General features: G+C 36.2%; 1 protein-coding gene and 1 long non-coding RNA gene across 5 annotated transcripts in view; one reads left to right on the top strand and one right to left on the bottom strand.

Annotated features, from left to right (window-relative positions):
* The window catches only part of LOC121380668 (lachesin-like), a 178,768-nt gene extending 175,173 nt beyond the window's left edge, over nucleotides 1-3,595 (top strand). For both annotated transcript variants that reach the window (XM_041509612.1, XM_041509603.1), the window contains one exon: nucleotides 33-3,595. In XM_041509612.1, coding sequence (XP_041365546.1) covers nucleotides 33-187 — 155 coding nt within the window. In that variant the 3' untranslated portion in view covers nucleotides 188-3,595. The remainder of the gene's footprint in view (nucleotides 1-32) is intronic.
* Nucleotides 1-19,147, bottom strand: part of LOC121380687 — a 247,045-nt gene that overhangs the window by 23,707 nt on the left and 204,191 nt on the right. The window contains exon 1 of one of the 3 annotated variants that reach the window (XR_005958993.1): nucleotides 13,300-13,374. The exons of the other annotated variants lie outside the window; for them this stretch is intronic. This is a non-coding gene — a long non-coding RNA (uncharacterized LOC121380687). Of the gene's footprint in view, nucleotides 1-13,299; nucleotides 13,375-19,147 lie in introns of those variants that run through there. 3 annotated transcript variants of the gene reach the window in all.

Raw genomic sequence — 19,147 nt, 5'->3', positions numbered from 1 at the left:
TAAAGTTTTAAACTATTTGTCTCTCTTTACAGGCACATTTCCAAATGGAAAAGATGAAGATGGAACAAATAAGAAAACGGCGGGTATGGGTGGTGTTTCATCTTCACAAAACTTTCACAACAATGTGGTGCTACATTTATTGACTAGTTTTGTCTGTACGCTGCTAGCCTCGTATCAGATCACGTAGCCAAGTGAGAGTTGAAAGACCTTTTCAAGTAAAGCCAGAAAGTGCATTCAAGGGAGCAAACTCTTGTCAAATGGCCAAAGTGGATCAGAGTTGTTGTTCTTTATGGACTGGTTCAGTAAGAGTTGCACCACAAAATGGGTACATATTTTGAATTCTGTACATAAAATATGTTTTGTACAAATAGATAATTTTTTGTATGTGATGTATGTGGCACAAGAGGAATGAGCTAGTCCTCACAGAAAAATAACATAAAACAGGATTAATGAGCAGTTGGCTCCAGCCACATTACATCAGTAAAAGTTAACACAAGCCAGTAACGGAGAATTAGGATTAATGAGCAGTTGGCTCCAGCCACATTACATCAGTAAAAGTTAACACAAGCCAGTAACGGAGAATTAGGCTCCATAGCAATGTAAATCCTTGTAAAAAAAAAACCCAGACACACTGATGTTTATGAAAAGAAAAGTTCATGATCTAACGTGAGGTTGTGAAGTATCATGAGGGTTGTGAGTTTGTCAATATACTTAAAGTGTCACATTTGACATGCAAGACTAAAACATACTGTGGAGCAATACAGCTAGATGCATGATGTCAAGTGTCACTTGTTAGCATGTAAACTACAGTGTATTCTGAATTTGATGTATCATTTGTTGAGGTTGTCTGGTGACACATAATTAAGAACAGTAAGGTTGGCATTTGTGAGATTGTAAAATAATATACTGAATCTAATGTCAATAGTTAAAACTGCCAAGTAGTAAGTGAGATTGCTAAGCATTACAGAATCTGAAGTGAGACTTGTCAAGTATATCAAAGTGTCATTTGTGAGATTGCTAAGTATACTAAAGAATCTGATGTGTTACTTACTTGTGAGATTGTGAAGTATACTAAAGTGTCACTTGTGATATTGTTAAGTAGACGGAATATGATGTGTCACTCGTGACATTGTCAAGTATACTAAAGTGTCACAGGTGAGAGCGTAAAGTATACAGCATCTGATGAGTCACTTGTGAGATTATGAAGTATATATACAGAGTCTGATGTGTCATTGGTTAAAATTGTCAAGTATATTAAAGTGGCACTTGCAAGATAGTGAGACTGTCAAGTATAGAGGATCTGGCGTGTCACTTATGTGATTGTCAAATATACTACAGGATCTGAAATGTCATTTGTGAACAGTGAATAACATAATATTTTCAGCAGTTTTGTAGTTTAGGGGATGAGCTGAATGAACTTTGTTCTGGTAAACACACTGTGGACATCCAACTGAAACCCCCCAGAACTCTTACATACATGTATACTCATTTCGCAAAAAAATCATTATCACAACAAGTGACAAAATAGGGCTTGTAGAGGAAAGATCACAGAGATTTGTATGCCATCAAACATGGCATGATGTCCATACATGGTTTTGTTACAAGTACAAGCTGATACAAACAAATGAACACATCAGTCATCAGCAGCATGGAAAGCAACTATCAGTATGTCTTGGACACATCCACCAGAGAATCTTGGAGAATGTGCTCAAGACAATCGTGCTTGAATCTTCATTGGATGTAAGCATGAGTCAAATGGTTGACTGAACTATCCGTAACAGGCCAGTACAAGTTTTCTTAAAACTAGCCAGTGACCCCAACATTTCAGGATGAAGACTCTTAATGGAAACAAAATCTTGCAGCAATATTTTAGAAGGAAGCAAGCATTCGTGTAAAGAAGATGTCTGAATAATATCAACAGGTCAGAAGCAGGACTTGGTGTCAAGAAATTCTGCAAAGAGATCACCGTGGCAACAGCAGAAGTTGAGAAGAATAGAGTGTCAAGAGATTCTGTTTTTTAACAGCAGCAACATTTCAGAACAAAGACTCTTGGAAACTCTTACATTTCAGAAGCTAAAATACTCACATGCCTGTATATCTGTTGGAAGTGATTTAGAAAATTGATAATGTACTTGCTGTCGAGAGAAATGTAGCTACAGCTGGAAGTTAGGTTTAATAATGGAGGGTCAAAATTTACAAAGCTTGTTTGGGTTTTTTTTTAATGCAGGTGTTTAGCATTGTAAATATATGTGATTACATGCATGTAAATAAAAAAACAGGCTTTGTAAATTTGACCTTGAATGTCTGATGGCAAAAAGAACATTGAAACGGTTCCAAGCACGTAAGGCATCTGAACAAAAATAGTGACCAGAAATATATTTATTTATATAGTCCCCTGTATTGACATTTGCAAGCGTGACAGTACTGTCATATTGGTTTAAAACTGTGGTTTCGACATGTTACAATACCAATTAAAGAAAACAAGATCATGGATATTTGGCAATAATTAAAAAATTTGACATTATTATTATTTTTTCAATAAATCCTGCTCTTTTTCATCCATTTTAAAGCAAACATGATAATCATTTCAATTTTATTTATTAATGACATCTATATACATGAAAATTGTATTTATTATCTGTTGCGAATAGCAAAATTAAATGTTCATAAACTTTTAAACACTGCCAAAATTTTCTTTTAATTCTGCCTCGAGCAGATATCATTTTGAAATTAATATTGATTTTGTTATTTGAATAAAAAACGCAGCCTATAATATTGGAGCTAAATTTCAATGACGTCATTTTTTACTGTACAGGTGTGTGTACAGGTGTGTGTACAGGTATGTGTAGCAGGAACTAAGCCATATGAATTATTATTATAATAATGGCATATATAGAACTTAAATTGATGGCCCATTTCATCAATCATAATATAACTCCACACAGGAAAGTGAAGGTGAACATGATTGCTGGATACTCTATAACATGTAATATGTATCTATGGTGATGTGTTTTATTTAATTTGCGATGTTCATATGTGCAATATTTATATATTAAATGTGTTGTCATGAATTAACAACTCAGGAGATAGTGTTTAATAAATTAACTTCAGCCTTTGGTTGTCTTTGTACCATGTTATGTTGACACTATTCCCATAGCAATAAACATATTAACAATCGAACCTATATATAAACCATGAATATCTGGAACCTATAGACACACAAAAACTGTTAATTATCATCAAAATAAAGTATAAATATAGGATTCGTCACAAGTGTTTTTTTGATATGGAAAATATCAACTGAGTCTAATGTTAATCGGTATTTGTCGAGGCTCTGTCGAGGCAAATACCGATTAACTAGACATGATTGAAATTTTACATATTAAAAAACATGAGTAGCAAACTCTATTTACCCTATAATACTCATAAAATAACATTTTAATTGGATTTTTAGTAATTCTCGGTACTGAAGTCGTCTCCATCTCTAATATGACGTCATCACGATTTGCACAAATTCGTTTGACATTTTAACTAAATCTTATGAAAATGTTATGCTCAGTATATATATACATGTATATAGGTCTTGTTGGCTTATAAACAAATGACCCATTCACAGCAACACATTATTACCTAGAGACACTGCAAATTTGCATACACCTTTAAATTTGCATACCATTATTAACAGAAAGAAAGAAATGTTTTATTTAACGATGCACTCAACACATTTTATTTACGGTTATATGGCATCAGACATATGGTTAAGGACCACATATTTTGAGAGGAAACCCGCTGTCGCCACTACATGGGCTACTCTTCCGATTAGCAGCAAGGGATCTTTTATTTGCGCTTCCCACAGGCAGGATAGCACAAACCATGGCCTTTGTTGAACCAGTTATGGATCACTGGTCGGTGCAAGTGGTTTACACCTACCCATTGAGCCTTGCGGAGCACTCACTCAGGGTTTGGAGTCGGTATCTGGATTAAAAACCCCATGCCTCGACTGGGATCCGAACCCAGTACCTACCAGCCTGTAGACCGATGGCCTAACCACGACGACACCGAGGCCGGTACCATTATTAACAGAGTTAATACACTAAATTATCACATGGGTTAATGACATGGATATGATGGGTAAGTTATAGGATAAATGATTGTATTTCATTATATAAATTGAATCTACTGACTACAGTTTTTATGATGTTTGAGATTCAAATAATATTCAGAATGACTAGATTGCAGGGAACAATATTTCAAAATTTTAAGTAACAAAAACTTTGTTTTCCTGATTTTACTTAAGTAACCAATTTCGAATAGTGATTAAAATACTAATAATCTTGAATTTTGTAGCTTTTAATTTTAGAATATAAAGTTTCATCATGCAACTGAATGACAGCAAGTTCATGTGAATTTAATGTTGTGTAACCATTATGTGAATAAAACAATGTTTCACATGAAAATATTGTGCCCTGTATTAAATCATATATTTTTTCTTTATTCATTAACTGAATAAAGTTATTAAATTTACATATTGTTTAGTTTTTAAGGTTAAACATGTTAATGAGCATACATGGTCTTTAATATACAAGAGAAAAATTAACTTTTGCATTTATTAATATTGCTATGGGAACACCACATATACCATGCTATTTTCATTTCATTGTTTTCCATTTGAGAGCTTTCTGTATTTGTATCTTAGAAAGTATGCATAACTCATTTTATTTATTTGTGTGTTTATTGTGTAAAACTGTGACAAAAATTGAGCTTTAATTATTAACTATGAAGTCTATGAAAGACAACGACATGTGTTTCATCTCATGTACAATTCTGCATATTAAAACAAAATTCAGCAACAAAACAGATAACTCTCTTTGAAAGAGTAGTCTCCCTTCTACTGAATTATTCCATTTAAAGTGACAGACCCTTGTTCTTAAACACTATGACACTTTTTTAGTCCCCAACCAGTCTAACCAGATGAGACTGTAAGCTTAGTCTCCATCCTTCTGTCTGTCTGTCCGTCCATCCATCTGCCCCATATGTACTTTTTTAAGATGTTTTTCTTTTTCTACAATGCCTCAAGATACTGAGCAAACATTTTGTATATAGCTTTATCATGTACTGTTACAGATTAAATTTGATTTTCATGGCGATTTACTCATTTACCCCACGAGTTATGGACTTATAAAATAATTGGTTGGGCCCATGGAGTTAGATGATATGTATTGCTTTAGCAGTATTCTTAGAATGCTTGTCTACTATCCCAAAAATCTGAAATTTATTAGATTTTATTGTTTAGATTATTCTCTTTTTTAGCAGTATTCTTTGAATTAGAATGCTTGTTCACTATCCCTGAAATCAGAAATTTATTAGATTTTATTGTTTATTGATTTTCCATTTCTGTACATCCAACGTGTTTCTGGTCATCCTGGTGTTTCTAATACCACAAAATGCATTTTCTATATTTTAAAAAACACATGTACCTCTGAGAAGTAATGGCTATGGAGATGAGCTGTATATGTTTTTAAGGGTATTTCCATGTTTCAGCATCATAGATTCTTGTTTTACTATATTGTAACTGTTCTTTTTTGTTAAAAATGTGTTACATGTAACTTTTAAATTTAAAAAAAACTTAGTATCCATTTTCATGGTTTGAAACTAGGGTTTGTGACTTTAAGAATGACTTTGGAGAGAAATATACCTTTCATACACATACCTTTCATACACATTACTAAGTACTGTGACTTTTTGGGCTTAACATTCTTGTACATCTAGTTCTATACCAATAACAGACATTTGGTAATAAAACAAATTCTTGCAAATGGTGAATGAAAACATGTTCCACTAACTGAAGCCATGTATAGCAAATATAAGATGAAAGTATACAAATGCATGTTCCCATCTTGAACAAAAAACTGATGAAGTCAGAAGCTACAGCAGGCATCCTAGAACAGTTTTCAGATGGAAGCATACCACGAATGTTCCATACCCATAACCAAATTCCTGTTTTCACTACTACTGTCCATCTTAAAGTAACAGATCCTAGTTTTAAAACACTACGACATAAGTTTCACTACTAAACCCATTTTTGATAATTTAAATAAGAAGTACTTAATTTCCATACACCTAAAGTGGTTTGGTCATCCAGTTTTTTGTAATACCTCGAAATGCATTTTTCATAATTCTAAAAACGCATGTTGATCTGAAAAGTAAAGTTATCAAGACAAGCTCTAGTTAATTTTAGACAGTTTTTTCCAATTTAAACATCATATACTTTAGCTTCTCTCTGTTATAACCATATTCAAATGTGTTACAGGTTTAACTAAACTGTCTATTTTCACAGGCTGAAACTAGGGTCTACGCCTTTAAATTGCCATTCGCATACTTCAGTTTTGCTGAAAAACAACAAATAATAACTTTGGTAAGCTGGTATTTCATCCAAAATAAATAATTTACCTTTGAACATGTATTTTTATATAATATAATCAACAATGCATTCATTCATTACTACATGGCTGTATTTTTCATAATTTTATAAATAAACATCCGTTACACACAACGTTACAATGCAATGAGTGCCTGATGAAAAGCACATTTTATACAGTGAAACCCCTCTAAACTGGACACCCTAGGGACCAAGAACAATGTCCGGTTTAAAGAGGTATCTGGTTTATAAAGGTTAATTTCTGTACTGATTTTTAAAAAAGGACCATGAAAAATGTTTGGTTTTGAGGGAATTCTGGTTTACAGAGGGTCCGGTTTTGAGAGGTTTCACTGTAATTAATTTAAAACTAACCTATGAAATGTCATCTTTGTTTTTCATAATTACAGTTATATTCCAATTCAGTCAAGGACTATACTGCAGTTGTATCTTAATAAAATATGCTAACAACAAAATATGGCATTATTCTTATTTATTTAAACTTCTGTAAAAATTGTAAACGTTAAAGTAACATATTTCAAAGTTTACAAGAAATCATAAATCAGTTAAGTTGTAAGGTGGTCTTCAACAGTTGCCTGGGTGTAAAAGTAAAGAGAAGAGTACTGGTGAGGTACATGATATGAAAATCACCATATACTTTTGATACAGTGAAACCCGTTCTAAAGTGTTGTTTCTTAAACTTCGGACCAGTCAGTATTTTAACAGCAACACACTGACCAACAGTGAAATCACGCTTAACACCTTTACTTGATTTTTCCATGGTTAATTGTTTTCTAGTTAATTGTTTCTCTCGACAAAAGCAGGTCATGGTGACCTAATTACGATTAAAGTTAAGTTTTGTTTAATAATATCACTAGAGCACATTGATTAATTAATCGTCAGCCATTGGATGTCAAACATTTGGTAATTCTGAAACGTAGTCCTAGTTATGATATGCAACACACTGTCATCTCAAGTTGTACTAAAATGCAAGATTTGATGATCGTGTATGAAGTGATAAGAAAGATATGGCCCAGACAAAGATTTCCTTTAATGTGCAGAAATACATGAAAAATAGGTCATAGTGACATAGTTATGGTATGCGACGCACTGCCATCCCAATTTGTACTTGAATGCAAGGTTTTATGATCCTATAGAAATTGATAAGAATGATATGCTCCAGAAACAAAAGGCCTGAAATGAGAAATAGCCCAATGGACCCATCAATGATGATCAATCCTAGACTGATCATATATCAGACTGGGCCAGTGGCGTAGTGTGGGTTGCCAGGCCCAGGGCAAGGTGCCCGGGGCAAGACAAGTATTGCGCCCCTTAACCAGTGGACCGTTAGCACTTCCCGTGTCTTCTCCAAAAGTCCAGAATTTTGCGACGGCCCCGGTGGCCCCCCCCCCCCCCCCCCCACACACTATGCCACTGGACTGGGCTACATTGTGTCCCTCAAAAATATGAAAACGAATGTACCTTATGAATACATTTCCCTCTGTGAAGCTGCCAACTAATAATTGCTGTTATGACAAATTATTACTCTGCACTCTCATACTGTTAAATACATCAACACCACAGTATGCATGCAAGTACATACCATATTTATTATTTCTTCCTATATATAATGACCTTTTTACTCAAGGATTTATGATACTGTAAGTAACACTGGCTAATTTAATGTGTGTATTGCAACTGTCAGCCAGTATCTGTTGTTATGTTGTGATCAGGTTCTCTATTTAAATTATACATCATTCACTGTGTATTTTGTATTTTGTATCTGGTATTTATTTTTAAGAAATGTCTGAAGAGGAAATAATCCAGTTTAAATTAGGATTATCACATTTAATATACTGTAAATTTGATATGTACATATTAAAGTGATGTTTATGAAGTTTTGTGTTTGTTTTTTATTTTAAACTATTATAATAGTCAGGGGCCTAAATCACAAAGGTCTCTTAGGCTCTGTCAGACAACAGCATCCTCTTTGCAAGTCTTTTAGCATTACACTGAGAGATCGCAAAGTTGCGAGAGTTTAGTGAATTTGGCCTCGTTCCACGAAGCGATCTTTGCCCTAAAATTACCTTAAGTGCATAGCTATCCTATGCACTTAAGGTGATCTTAGGGCTAAGATCGCTTTTTGGAAGGGTGCCCTGGTCTTTATTATACCTTTTAAGATTATATTTAAAAACATATTCTACATCCCAAGACAATTAAAACATCTACATACATTTATAACCAGCCTTGCTGGTGTAGTGGTTAAACCATTCGACTTGAGGCTGGTAGGTATTGGATTCACATCTTGGTACCAGCTCCCACACACTAACACCTAACCCATTGTCCTGCCCAGCTGTGTGCCCAGAACAGTGTGCTTGAATAACACAAATGAGAGATTTATCCAAGCATTCTGTGGTACTGGACATGTAATAACATGTAGGCCCCAAAAGCAAGGAAATGGATATGGTTTATTTAACGATGCACTCAACACATTTTATTTACAGTTATATTGAGGGATGAAATCCGCTGTCACCACTTCATGGGCTACTCTTTTCGATTAGCAGCAAGGGATCTTTTATATGCACCATCCCATAGAGAGGATAGCATATACCATGACCTTTGATGTACCAGTCGTGGTGCACTGGCTGGAGCGAGAAATAGCCCACTGACGGGGATTGATCCCAAACCAATCACACATCAAGCAAGCGCTTTACCACTGGGCTATGCCCACCACCCCCCCCCCCCCCCCAAAAGCAAAGGACAACTGAAAATTCACAATTTGACATGTAAAATTTTTAAACATTATTTTTCCTTCAGAATAAATTAATTTAACAATGGTGCACTGCATCATTCAGTGGCCTAAAACATATCCCAGTTATGAATAAATTGTGCTAATTTTCCCCAATCACATCAGACATGGGACCGATAAAAAATTCGGGAAAAATCAGTGAAAATATTAATCAGTTTCATGAAGGAAGAAAGGAAATGTTTTATTTAACAACGCACTTGACACATTTTACTTATGGTTATATGGCATCAAACATATGGTTAAGGACCACACAAATATTGAGAGAGAAAACCCGCTATTGCCACTTCATAGACTACTCTTTTTCGATTAGCAGCAAGGGATCTTTTATATGCACCATCCCACAGACAGAATAGTACATGTACATACCACGGCCTTCGTTAAACCAATTATGGAACACTGGCTGGAAAGAGATAGCCCAGTGGGTCCACCAACGGGGATCGATCCTAGACTGACTGCACATCAAGTGATCACTTTACCACTGGGCTACGTCCCACCCCCAGTTTCATGAATAAAATACAGCAAGTGTGAGTGATCATTTAAACTTCATGGTAATTGGTTTTCTTACAGGGGCAGGATCTAGCTCAGTTGGTACAGCACTCACGTACCTCAGATGCTCTGATCGTAGGATTAAACTCCCTTGTCAAAATTCATTCCGTCATTTTTTCCCTCATCCCAACTAGTGCCCCATGACTAGTATATCAAAGGCAGTGAATCAATGTATGTGCTATCCTGTCTATGGGAAAGTGATATATAAGAGATCCATTACTGCTAATGGCAAAATGCTGTGTTTCTATGACTATATGTCAGAATTACCAAATGTTTGACATCTAATATCTGATGATTAATTAATAAATGAGCTCTAGTGGTGTCGTTAAACAAAACAAACTTTAACTTTGGTCTTAAAGTACAATGTTGTGAAGTATTTCCAGCTGAAATTGATTTTGGGGTGGGACTTTGTCCAATGATAAAGTGCTCACAATAATGCACGGTTGGTCAGGGATGCCCATTGGGGTATTTCTCATTCCAGCCAGTTCACCACGACATGATATAATAAGGGCCGTGGTATGTGCTCTCCTGTGTGGGATGGTCCAATATAAAAAGATTCCTTGCCACTAATGAAAAAATGTAGCGGGTTTCCTATTAGAATTACATAAATGTTTGGCATCCAATAGCAGATGATTAATTAATTAATGAGCTCTAGTGCAGGACTTGTGGTTGCAACAAACCTGAGGCAATAAAAGGTGTGCCCAAAATCAGTACAAACATGCTAACCTTGAAACATTTCACCTCAAAATCAATGGAATATGTTAAGCTGTACTTAGATTCAAATAACTTGATATGCATTTCTGAATATGTACAACTCTTTACCACCTATTATTGACAATACTGCACCAAAAAGACCTTGGTGTGCTCAGAACAGACAAATAAGCCTGTTGTGCCCAAATTAGTGACATTTAAAGCCATTAAGCTAAACAAATTTTACTTTGGTCCTCAAGTACATGTACAATGTTGTATAGGGTGTATACTACCAAATCAAATCCCATAGATGACAATAGTAACATATGTGGCTAAAACTCCTACCTGCAGCATATCAATCGACATAAACGCCACAGATATAAATATCACCACCCCTCACCCTTAAAGTGAATCAGAAAAAAAGTCTATGACTACTCTAGTTCTACACAAAATTTGTGGGTTTTTTTTAATAGGTACCCCATACATGTTTTAAGCACAAGGCTACTTAACACAGTGGTACTAGATGAAATAAACTTACATACATATTTTGCCCAGATGAAACTATTTCTTTTTACAACCAACACACTCACATTTAGCACCAATCACAGGACTTGTGGTGTTCACTTCTCCATCAAACATTCGGTGCACCTCAAACTGACCCAACTTTTATAATGTACTCAACACATTTTATTTATGGTTACATGGCACTGGACATATGGTTAAGGACCACACAGATATTGAGGAAGGAAACCTGCTGTTGCCACTTCATGGGCTACTCTTTTCGATTAGCAGCAAGGGATATTTTATATGTACCACCTCATAGACAGGATAGCACATACCATGACCTTTGATGTACCAGTCGTGGTGTGCTGGCTGGAATGAGAAATAGCCCTATAGGCCCACTGATGGGGATCGATCTCAAACCGACCATGTATCAAGCGAGAGCTTTACCACTGGGCTACGTCCTGCCCCGTGCTATTAAAGTTTTCTGTTTGAACTATGACCTGGTGTGTTGCTATCTAATATATACTGCTTCCTTAAATGTAGATAGTTTTTTTCTGCACATGTGAAAAAGGTTTGGTTACATAATCTACAAATCTGTAACACATTGAGATAAAGTTACAATAGAGGAAAACATGAATCTATCGGGAATCGATCCTTAACTGACCACGCATCAGGCGTGCGCTTTACAAAGAACACAAAAAGAAATAAAGAAAGAAGCAATTAATGAAAATTATAATGATACACTAAAAAAAAGTCCAAACAGGCTGAGCATCTAAAAATATGCTTTCCTTTCAACAAGGGGTGGGACGTAGCCCAGTGTTAAAGCATTCACTTGATGCGTGATTGCTCTAGGATCGATCCCCATCAGTGGACCCATTAGGCTATTTCCACAACTGGTGTAACAAAGGCTGTGGTATGTACTATCCTGTCTGTGGGATGGTGCATATAAAAGATCCCTTGCTGTTAATCAAAAAGAGTAGGGCAGAGGAAAACCGATATATTTGTTCCATTAGTAGTAAAGGATTTTAGCCATAAACAGGACAGAACTTACCATAGCCTTTAATATACCAGTTGTGGGGGCACCAGTTAGGAAGATGAAAACCCTGTCTGCCAATGGGGTCTGATCATATAACCCAAGCACTTCAAGGAAGCCCTACACTTATTGAGCTACATTTGTCACTGGTTGGAATGGGATAAAACCTAATAGATCTACTGAGGATAATATATATATTTCCTACAACCAATCATACCTCAGGCAAAAGCTCTACCACTGAGTTACATCCTGCCCCTGGTTCGAATGGGACAAAACCTAATGGGTCTACTGATGCTGACTAAAAAAAAGAAAGAAATGTTTCATTTAACGACGCACTCAACACATTTTATTTACGGTTATATGGCATCAGACATATGGTTACGGACCACACAGATTTTGAAAGGAAACCCGCTGTTGCCACTACATGGGCTACTATTTCCGATTAGCAGCAAGGGATCTTTTATTTGCGCTTCCCACAGGCAGGATAGCACAAACCATGGCCTTTGTTGAACCAGTTATGGATCACTGGTCGGTGCAAGTGGTTTACACCTACCCAATGAGCCTTGCGGAGCACTCACTCAGGGTTTGGAGTCGGTATCTGGATTAAAAATTCCATGCCTTGACTGGGATCCGAACCCAGTACCTACCAACCTGTAGACCGATGGCCTGCCACAACGCCACCGAGGCCAGTTGATGCCGACTAATCCTATACCCAATCACACCTCGGGCGAGCACTCTACCACTAAGCCACATCTTGCCCTGGTTATAATGGGTATAAAACCTAATGGGTCTACAATTCGGGTGACTCCCATCCACTACTGACCCCGGTCGGACTGCTTGTGCTCCCTTGAACTTGCCAGTGCAGGCGGTCCCCTCTCCCACCCACTCCAACCCTTTTTCTGTCCTGAACGGAGGAGCCAGCACCTGCGCCCATGACAGGCATGCTCTACAACAGCTTGCTCTGATGTAACCTAGTGGTAAAGCGGTCACTTGATGCGCAGTTGGTTTGGGATTGATCCCGGTTAGTGGGCCCATTTGGCTATTTCTTACTCCAGCCAGTACACCATTACTGGTATGTCAAAGGCTGTGGTATGTGCTATCCTATCTATGGGATGGTGCATATAAAAGATCCTTTTAGAAAAGAGTAGCCCATGAAGTGGCAACAGCGGGTTTCCTCCCTCAATATCTGTGTGGTCCTCAGCCATATGTCCGACACCATATAACTGTAAATAAATGTACTGAGCGAGTCATTAAATAAAACATTTCCTTCCTGAATGTGCATGGAAAACCCTATAACCTGACCTAATTCAGGCGAGTGCTCCACCACTGAGCTACATCCAGAGTTAGCCGGAGAAGTCAGAAAGAAATGGCTTGTGCTTAACGGAGCCAATCCCGTTTGACAAATATTTTAGCAGTGTAATTAAACCACCAAGTCTTTATGTTCATGCCACACCGCGACAGCTGGAGCATGCAATTGCTTTTCCCATTATCAAATGTGTGTATGGCATACGAGTGACTTTTGACTGGCCTTATAGTGACAGTTGTTAAAGCCATCAGATTTTTGGCTTGTAGGTTTTGCGTTCACATCTCGGTACCATCTCCCATCTATTCATAGTGAGTTAATTTAATGACTCAGTATGGCATACAAGTGGTTTTTGACTAGCCTTATAGACACACAGTGGTTAAAGCCATCAGATTTCTAGCTGGTAGGTTTTGGGTTCACATCTCGGTACCATCTCCCATCTATTCATAGCGAGTTAATTTAATGACTCAGTGGGGAAGTATAATGATATCCACTACACCAACTTGTCATCAATTCCTGTTCTGGACATCAAATACTTGTAGTTTAAAATGTGTTGAGGTATCCTTAAACTAACATTCCTTTCCTTTCCAAACCAAGTGTCAAAATAACCTCTCTTTTTTTTTTTTTGTAAGTTAAATAACCTTATTACCCCAGCAGGCACTCATAACGAGGAAAATAAAAATAATTATCATGCATTGGTCTAACGAACAATACTACTGAATGATTTGACACTTACAAACCAGTGACCTTGTTGATACTAACTATGACGTCATCATGATTTGGCAAACACACACTATGACGTCATCATGATTTGGCAAACACACACAATGACGTCATGTAGTTGAGTTTGCGTTTACGACTGTCTGTTTTTGGTGTTAAATTTATAACAAAATGTAATTTTAATACAATTCATTATAGATTTTGTACCAGAAAAAAGAGAACTTTTGTTTTTGAAAATTATCTATGAACGTGATTAAATTACAAACTTATAGCAATACACAGAACAGTGCGTAAAGTGGCTTACATCATTTCTATACATGTACGTGCATGTGTGTTAAAAATAAAGGCTTTTAGAGAAAAAATAGCTCGGGTAATAAATAGAATAACAAACTCGGCACCAGTTATTATAAAATTTATGTCCCTCGTGAAATAATTTTCGTTTGTCACTCACTAAAGCTCGTGACAACTGAAAATTACTTCACTCGGGACATAAATTTGATAATATTAGTAACTGGTAACTCATTTATTATCCTCTATATAGACACCAAGCAGCCATAGTTTAAAATGTTCTGAGGTGCAATTAAAATAACATTTCTTTCCTCTCCAACTTGGTCACCGACAACTTGGATGATATCAACTGAAGCTGCTGTATTAGCTAACAAACTGCAGGGAAATCGCCCTTTTCCTAAAGCTATATTAAACAGCAATCAGTAATAACAGCTAATCAATGATTTACATGTATAATTAAATTATGCACAGACTGCAGGATGGAGTGGGACGTAGCCCAGTGGTAAAGTGCTCCCCTGATGTGGAGCTGATTGTGCTATTTCTTGCAACAGCCAGTATGTGCATCATAAAAATCCCTTACATCTAATCCTCTCTAAGGCTATATGTTTAACATTAATAGCCAATGATTAATGGATCAATGTGCTCTAGTGGTGTCATTAAACAAAACAAACTTCAACTTTTAGCTGCATACACACACACACAATTTTCATGCATACACATACCTGCATGCATGCACACACACCTGCATGCACGCACACACACACTTGCATGCATGCACACACACACTTGCATGCATGCACACACACACACACTTGCATGCATGCACACACACAGTTGCATGCACACGCGCACAAAAATCCACAATAGACTGCATTGAAGCAGTTTTTAATCATGTTGGTCTTACTGCACTATTAGAGACCAGACTGTTTTGTTTAAACAAGGAGAAACACGACCCAGGTGCCTTCCTCTGTCAATCTTGTCATAATTGAGTTATGGCCATATAACGATTGTCTGACTAAGCATCTGATACAAACAGGTCCATCAGGGGGTTACACAGAAAAGGCCAATTTAAGGAAAGAGTTTATTGATAAAATCCCAGACACTGTTCCTGTATCATATCCCACGGGACCACTGTGGATCTATTTTCTTCACATAAATCTCATGTCCGTTGAATTTCCTGCCCATGTGGAGTACATGTAACTTTTGTCAAGAATTGTAGAAAACTTTCTGAGTATACCATAGAAGTAGGTCTGTCCTTTCATTTGGACAACAAGTCTGCAGCAAGAAAATGTAAATGATAGATGGTGAAAGAAATATCCTGCTCTCAAAACTAATTCATAATAATGATACTATGAAATTGACAGCAAGTCTGAAAACCTCACTGTATGTGCAATGGTCATGTATATGACAATAAGTTTATCATCTATGACAATAACTTTACCATCTATATGACAATAAGTTTACCATCTATATGACAATAACTTTACCATCTATATGACAATAACTTTACCATCTATATAACAATATGTTTCCCCATGTACCGGTATATGACAATCATTTCCCATGCATGTATGAGACAATAATTTCCTATGTATATGACAAGGGCTTTAAATCACACTAATTTGGCTACAACAGGATTTTTATCTGTTCCAAGCTACTAGTACACCAAGGTCTATTTAGTGCAGCAATGCTAATAATAGCTGGTAAAGAGTTGTACATGCATTTCAAGCTATTTCAAGCTGATTAAGCATGACATTCCACTAGTGAAATGTTTTGAGGTTTTACATGTCTGTACTTAACTTAGGCTTGCTTATTTTGGGCACACTCTTCAAGTGGGAGGTGATAATAAGCTTCCTATGAATATGACAACAAGTTTCCCAATTTTGAACTCAGCAGTATATTTCAGACCTAGACAGACCAATTATTTATTAAAGAGCTATATATATAGACAACAGTTTTGACCTTAAGCATGAAACATTAAATCATTAAACAACTGAGCAACATTTTTAGTTAACAAGATTTGGCTGTTAATTATAAAGGACGTTTTGGTAGATATATATAGCACAACACCAGAAAGACTAACAACAAATCTTATTGTAAAGAAAGAAATGTTTTATTTAAGGACGCACTCAACACATTTTATTTATGGTTATATGACGTCAGACACATGGTTAAGGACCACACAGATTTTGAGAGGAAACCCGCTGTCGCCACTACATGGGCTACTCTTTCCGATTAGAAGCAAGGGATCTTTTATTTGTGCTTCCCACAGGCAGGATAGCAAAACCATGGCCTTTGTTGAACCAGTTATGGATCACTGGTCGGTGCAAGTGGTTTACACCTACCCATTGAGCCTTGCAGAACACTCACTCAGGGTTTGGAGTCAGTATCTGGATACAAAAATCCCATGCCTCGACTGGGATCCTAACCCATTACCTACCAACCTGTAGACCGATGGCCTAACCACGACGCCACCGAGGCCTGTAGTCAGAATCAAGAAGACCAGGTTCTGTGCTTATAAAATGTTTAAGAGTCTGGACTCAAGAATGTCCCTGTCATAGACAGAACACTCGGGCAAAGTCAGAGGTTGTGCCCATGACAAGTGTGCTTGACCAGTTCTCTGATGAAAGCATGCCAAAAATTACCCACACCACACACCCAATCAAGAATTAGAGTGAGGCTTTAATGTCATGGCAATATATGCCATAGAAATTGTATGCATGTGACATCATTAAAGATTGAATGAATGAATGAATGAATGTTTAACGACACCCCAGCACGAAAAATACATCAGCTATTGGGTGTCAAACTATGGTAATGCAAACAAATAAGGTGATGATCAACATCAATATAAAAATTCAAGATTTAAATAAAAACAGTGTAAAGAACTGTGCAAAAATAAAATATCACAGATAGATACGGACTTTTACTCAAAATTTCAATTTGTGCTGTATTGGTCATTCTCAAAGAAAATGTTACACCCCTGCACCATGGTGAGGTTACAGCACACGCAGAGGCCATTAAAGATTGAGTCTAGACTAAGTTTTATAAACATGGGCCCAGGGGTATCTTTCATCTACCACTTGTGACCCAAATATTTAGGTAGTTTAATGGTTCACCAGATGCTAGGACATCATGTTTGAGGCTAAAAATAAGAACACAAATAACTGTCAATCTCATTAAGGAAATGTTTTATTTAACGACATACACGACACATTTTATGTACGGTTATAGTTAATCTCATTAAATACACTTGATGATTGGTATTTGAAAGGCCATGATATGTGCTGTCCTGTCTGTGCTTAATAGAACCATGCATCGCAATGATTAAAAATTAGCCGAGGTTCTTTTAATTCATTATTCTAATTCAGTCTGCATATACTGCAAAATGTGCCTGGTTAATCAAATCCATTTGTGGCACTAAAACCAGCATTAAAGAGTTGAAAATTATGAAGATTCCCCAAGATACTTTTAACATACTTAAATGTTCAGTGATCTTGCTAAGAAACAAATTTATGTATCCAACAAAATGTATGTATCAAAAAGATAGTATCATGAATTTATGTTATGTGTACATGTTTTTCTTCATACCATGTCTTTGACATACCAGTTGTAGTGCACTGGCTGGAATGAGAAATAGTCCAATGGGTTCACTAACAACGATCAATCCAAGACCAACCGTGCATCAGGCAAGAACTTTATAATTGGGCCACATCCTACCCTCACTAGTTATCAAGTACCAGTTGTTACTACATGTATAAGTATTCAGAACTATTAAAATCAGTAATAATATAAGTTGTAGAAGCATCACGAGGGGTATATGGCTTTTTATGTACCCTCTGTGTGTTCTTTTACCCCGAGCCTGGGTAAAAGAGCACACAGAGGGTACATAAAAAGCCATATACCCCGAGAGATACTTCTACAATGAATTTATCTTGCCGACAATAATTGTTAACAATTTATTAACGGAGCCGTACCATGCAGAAGCGAACGAAACCACTTGCCAGTGACGAAAAATAGTTCCATCGATAAATTACAGACGAGGTATAAGAGAATTTGGCTCCACCTACAGGGGTATAAGGGATTTGTCCAACGGCAAACAACCAATGAGATTAAAGAATTTTACATGAAGGCGAGATGATGGTTATTATTAAAATAATAAAATTAGAAGCAACAGTTATATAACACATGACAAATTTTATTTTAAAAATTAGTTTTTATGGTAAATATTTTATAAGGTGATGATAGTATAAGTTACTAGGCTTTAATTAATGTCATGTTCCTTATGAAAACTGGTTATTTGCATAAAACTGTTTTTTAAACAATGCATTTATTGTATTAGAATGAATATAACTTTGTTCACCATTTGCTAACTATAATGCTGATTTTGCAGATGCTAATATTTGTTTTACTGTTTTTGCTTTGTGCCACCATTAAAACAAATTTTGAGACAGTAATAATGTCCGCCAATGACAAATACAACATAGTTATTATTTCATTTCTTAAATGTATAAATATATGTATAAAAAAATAAACCAATAGCTGATGTTATATTGATTATGTTAATTACCCAATTAAAATTGTACATTTCAATTATAATTAAATGTGTAAGTCTAAATGTAATTAAAATTGTACATTTCAATTATAATTAAATGTGTAAGTCTAAATGTAATTAAAATTGTACATTTCAATTATAATTAAATGTGTAAGTCTAAATGTAATTAAGTCTGTATGAAACAAAATTGAAAAAATACACCAAAACAAAAAAAAGAGAAAAAAATCAACCAGTCACCTATTCATTTATCTCCTGATATAACACATGTGAACAGAGTCTGTCTG

This window comes from Gigantopelta aegis, chromosome 2, assembly GCF_016097555.1.
Source record: "Gigantopelta aegis isolate Gae_Host chromosome 2, Gae_host_genome, whole genome shotgun sequence".
Classification (NCBI taxonomy): Eukaryota; Metazoa; Mollusca; class Gastropoda; order Neomphalida; family Peltospiridae; genus Gigantopelta; species Gigantopelta aegis.
The sequence above is the reverse complement of the archived record's forward strand: the minus strand, read 5'-3'. Positions and strand labels throughout refer to the sequence as shown.